The sequence below is a fragment of the Montipora foliosa genome, chromosome 12 (genome assembly GCF_036669935.1).
Source record: "Montipora foliosa isolate CH-2021 chromosome 12, ASM3666993v2, whole genome shotgun sequence".
Classification (NCBI taxonomy): domain Eukaryota; kingdom Metazoa; phylum Cnidaria; class Anthozoa; order Scleractinia; family Acroporidae; genus Montipora; species Montipora foliosa.
In genome coordinates, this window is record NC_090880.1 from 40,701,027 (window position 1) to 40,706,026 (window position 5,000).

At 41.7% G+C, this 5,000-nt stretch overlaps 1 protein-coding gene across 1 annotated transcript in view; it reads left to right on the forward strand.

The window, feature by feature from the left end:
* Window positions 1-5,000, forward strand: part of LOC137979537 (WD repeat-containing protein 64-like) — a 53,093-nt gene that overhangs the window by 22,020 nt on the left and 26,073 nt on the right. Inside the window, exons 19-21 of the mRNA XM_068826807.1 lie at window positions 1,900-2,023; window positions 2,422-2,591; window positions 3,673-3,757. Coding sequence (XP_068682908.1) covers window positions 1,900-2,023; window positions 2,422-2,591; window positions 3,673-3,757 — 379 coding nt within the window. The remainder of the gene's footprint in view (window positions 1-1,899; window positions 2,024-2,421; window positions 2,592-3,672; window positions 3,758-5,000) is intronic.

Below are 5,000 nucleotides of genomic sequence, written 5' to 3' on the forward strand. Positions count from 1 at the left end.
CGGTGTTTTTTCTTTGACAGTTCAGTCTCTCTATCCATATCCTTTCTAAAGTGCTTTCTTTAAAAACGGGAAACCTAACACATTAGTATGTATATATATCAGAAAACGATCGTGCTTCTTGTGCAGCACGCGCGCATTTTTGTACTTATCTCTCCCGTACTCGTTAAAACAACAAATTAAAATGACCAAATGTACGGTTTTGACGACAACGTGGACATACAACAGTGACTCGGCCATGTACATGAACAGTATTGTCAGTATTGTACAACATAAACAACACTGAAAAATCGTGAAATACTTAGAATAGTTCAAACTTATGTTTTTTGGTGACGTTTTCGTCGCAGTAGCCGTCGTGTTTTTTTAAACTCCTTACTTGGGAATTTAAGAAACGGCGACAGCTACGACTTCGACATCGCCACAAATCAGCAATATCATAGGTTAAAAAAGCGCAAATAATCGTGCTGCACGTGCAGCACGGATTTTAGCAAGTATCTTAGTGGTCCTCTGCATAACGACGACGTGAAATCACCAAATTTGAGGTTTTGCATGACGACAACGTAAGCACGCAACAGAGAATCTTCTGTTTTTGACTCTGAAACTGCTCGTACCAAACCGAACTCAAATTTACCAATTCTAAGAAAAGGTCTGTTACACAACTAATAATATACATGGAAAAAAATATGTAATCTGATTGGCTGAGAGAAGTGCAGTTTTTCGGTAACACAGTGCAGAAAAGAGGTAATTAAATGAAAAAAAAGGTAATAAAGCAAGCATTCTGATTGGTCAATGAACAAAGAAGTTCACAGATAGCCAATTAAATGCGAGCCCTGGATGGCGCCGCAAGTTGAATTGACAAAATGGCGGACAGATTTGGCAAGAACGCGAGAGTAGCAATGTTTTCATTAAAAGTTTAAAGGAAACTGCAAAACAAAGACTACAAAGGAAGGCATAAACAACTGGATAATGAAAACTTTGAACCGGTTAGGATTTTTAAGCCATAGTTCTAAGAAAGACGAACAAGACTGGCAAGACTACGAGCCGATTCACAGTCTTCGTGAGGGTCAAAACATTTTTCATGTATATTATTAATAATTATTATATGGCTTGTGTTTGTAGCCGATATAACGCGCGCTCTGATTGGCTAATTGTGACTGAATTGTAGGGCATTATTCTCCCGTAATGCCCACGGGCCGATTACGGGCTTGCAAAAACAAAGCAAAAGGTAATTAAAAGCCATATAATAAACTACTTACTAACCGAGCTAGCTCGAGCCGTGCTGGGGAATATTGGTCCTCGGTCGTTTTTGTACGGACCTCGCTACGGGCCAATATTCCCCAGTACGGCCCTTGCGCTCGGTTAGTAAGAACTTAGTAATCACATGATTTTTCTCGTGCAATTTGGAATAAATAAGGACTTGTAAATTTTTTCAAAGACTACAAATTACGGGCGAGTGCAATTTGTAGTCTTTGAAAAAAATTTACAAGTCCTTATTTATTCCAAATTGCACTTGAAATCATGTGATTACCTATACTAAGATAACAGTAAGGTAATATGATAGAAGAAACGAAACACCTTGAAAACCGCTGGGCATGTGCACTGTGAGCTCGTCTAGTGAAATCCTGAAATCGACTTTTATTCTGGTATTTGAGGCACAGGGATCCCAAATGTAAAGAACAGTAAGCCGCTCGGTGGTGCTCGCAGCAATTAACTGGTTGAGTGTCATTTGTCTAATAATAGTGCCAGTGACCAAAAACTGCTAAGTTAGCATATGTTACTCCTGTTTAGGTTGGGTCGTTAGTGAAACCATCTTCCAGCCTTCACGGACTATATTGTTGGGTGCCGACCCTGAGTTAGTGTTTTCGCAAATGTTCTTTCCCCTCACTTTTCTTCTTGAGACAGGTTTGGGAAATGGAGACTTCTCAGTTTGTATATCAAGTTCCCAATGCACATGGTTCTTCAGTTGAGATCACTGCAATGACAGTTGATAGTTCAGGTTACAGACTTGCAACTGGGGCCTACAACGGTAAGTATGATGTCAGAAGCGAAGTGCGCAAGCCAATACTAGAACGATAACGTCCAAACGTCCGTGGCGGGTGTTCAAAGAGTATGAGGGTATTCGGCGTTAAGGGATTTCCCGTTTCACGGGCTCTTCGCGTTTTCCTTAAAACGCCTCTCATTAAGGCGAGAAGAACAATCGAATTTCATCTCCATTAAAACAAAAAAAAGATGCCTTAGTAATGCCTAATGTTTTTGAGGAAAATTAAGTCCTTCCAAAATTTACAGTTAGCTGACACCAAGTATATTGTCACCCACCAAGGACAAGTCTCTCCGGGTTGCGTCATCCACGTCGTTCACCCACCACTGCCGCAAAACTATTTTGCGTTTCCGTATTAATTTGAAGTGAATGTTCTTTTAAATCAGGTTCTATAAAAGTGTGGGATTTTGGTAGTGGTCAACTTTATAAGACGTTTCCAGACGAACACGCCAAAAAGAAACACGAGGAAACAATAACTGGCCTAGCATTTTACACAATGTACAACAAGAGATGTCTTCTTGTCTCATCCTGGGGAAAGAAAATAAAAATTATGGAGGTGGGGAATTTGTCAGTTTGTTCATTTTGCTTTGTGTATTACCATACAAAAAAAGAAAAAATACTTCTGAGAGGGCGTTGGCATTCGACTGCAGGGTGGAATTTTGAGCTTTAATACTGAGCAGAAGTGTTCACTTTTAATTAAACTGTTTCCCATTACCTTTCGATCAAAGATAACGTGCGAGGCCTCAGAGAGCTGGATGGGGAAAAACTAAGATCACGTTAAAACTGTAGCTATTTAGTAAGCAAGGCACATTTTGTTCAAGTCGGAGAATAGGATAGCTTACGCCATTACTTGTGAAGGAAGCCTTCACGAAGTGGATAGAGAAGAACTTAAAGGCCTGGCCAAACCCTCGCAACATTTCAACGCAACATCTTGCAACATTGTTGCATGAGGTTGCGACATGTGTTGAACGGACTGGCCAAACGCACGCAACATGTCGATGTTTATGTGCCCCAGCCCCCAGGCGCGCAACAACGTGGACCTAGCGCGCATGCCCCAGTGCAACAATGTTGCGTGAATGTGGTCAAACGAGTACAACATCATGCAACTTCCAAAATGTTGCACGAAAAATTTGACCGTTTCCAAATTTGATTCAACATCATCCAACATGTTGCAACATAACGCAACATATCACAACATATCGCAACAGGGTGGGCAAACGTATGCAACATGTTGTGCCCAACAATGTTTCAAGATGCTGCGTTGAAATGTTGCGTGCGTTTGGCCAGGCCTTAGGTCAAAACTTAGTTAACTCCAGTTATTGAATAAGCAAATCGCGAGTCTGGGAGTCTCAAACCGGAAGCCTCTATTGCTGCCTGCTAAATCACCCGCGTACACTGCGAATTTTGTGTCGATTCTTAAACGTCCAACAGAAATTTATATACCAGGGTTTTGAGATGGCGTCTTCTTTTTATAGGCCTTATCCGAGAAGGCTTGAAGGCAAATATTTTTTACCCCAATATTGACCAGGCCATCGACACTTCAAAGAGTTTTGTTTCTAAATCAGAATTTGCTGAAACGGTATTCGCTGAAAAGATAAATGTACTTTAACATGCCAACCGTTTTTGGTGTTTTGCAGGATCCAGCCGACGTGGCCACCCTCGTTGAACTTAAGGTTTTATCAGATCTTTTCATCCCACCGGTACCAAGCAGGGTTGACAAAGGTAATGCCAAACCTGTCACGTACCATCATTCAATACAATAGAGAGGGAAGGTTGGACCGCCATAAACGAGGTTCCCTAAACTTAGATGTTAAGCATCGAAAGCCGGGTCGTCGTAGGTTCGACTCCAGCAAAGGATTACCCGGATCTCTTCCGAGTATTCCCGAGTCGCCATCGATGAACATCACATCTCTTCATTTCATTTACAGGGGTCAACATCAACCACCTCCTTCATTACATTGGCGGCAATTTCAGTCTCCTGTCGCAACCGAACGTGGGGTAAGCTCCGGCTGCGATGTAACCCCTCGTGGCTCGTAGTCACTCACGTTTTTTTATACCGCGATTCGTTTCACATATACTGCATGATCTAATTGGATTTTGGGTGTTTACATGTCAAGTGCCAAAGAACATTTTTGACAAAGTTATATGAAAGTAAAGTTTTCAGCAAGGCTAGGACAATTAAAGAATGTTTTGTCCGCGCGGAGATAAGAAACTCATCTTCGTGCCCTTCTCTCCCTCATTTAACCCTTTTTTGGTGTCGATTTTGAAGGCTGAAGGAGCCGAGGGTATTTCTAAAGCCGTAAATGATTGTTGCTAGTCGAGGAGACTCGTCAATAACCCACTAAAGGGGTCTTATTTTGTAATTTCTTTTTTTGTAGGTTGGTATTACTGAAGTGATTATCCCAAGTTTGTTTCTTAACGAACTTAAGTCAGTTATCTCTTTGAGAACGTTTTTTTGATCAAGGGTTACCTGCCTCTCCCTTCCCCTGGTCAAGACTGTTTATCAAGGGTTACCCACCTCTCCCTTGGTGAGGGATGTTGTTTTGCTCAAGGGTTGATCCACCCTCCCCTGATTGGGGGCTAATTCTTTTCCTCTCATGGGTCATCTAACCTTCCTATGGTCGGCGCTGTTTTTTTATCTTCCCTTCGTCGGGGCTTTTTATATCAATGGTTAACAACTGCTCCAATGGACACGTTCTTGTTTGTGAATCCTTGTATTTAAACTTGTTGTTTCTGTCTTTTTCTCTTTTTCGTTGACGTTGTCTGCTACACGATGTAAATGCCTAGACTATCGCAGTGGGTCACCAAGCTGTTCCTTTGACGGTCAATAAGTCCAGTTGTGGTTGACTTTTTTTAAATGATACTAAGTTCTCAGGGTTCTCAATAGAACCCGTAACACCTGTCACTGGTGTCACTAGTAAGTTTTAGGGCCGATTCACACGGTACGATTTTTGTCGCATGCGAC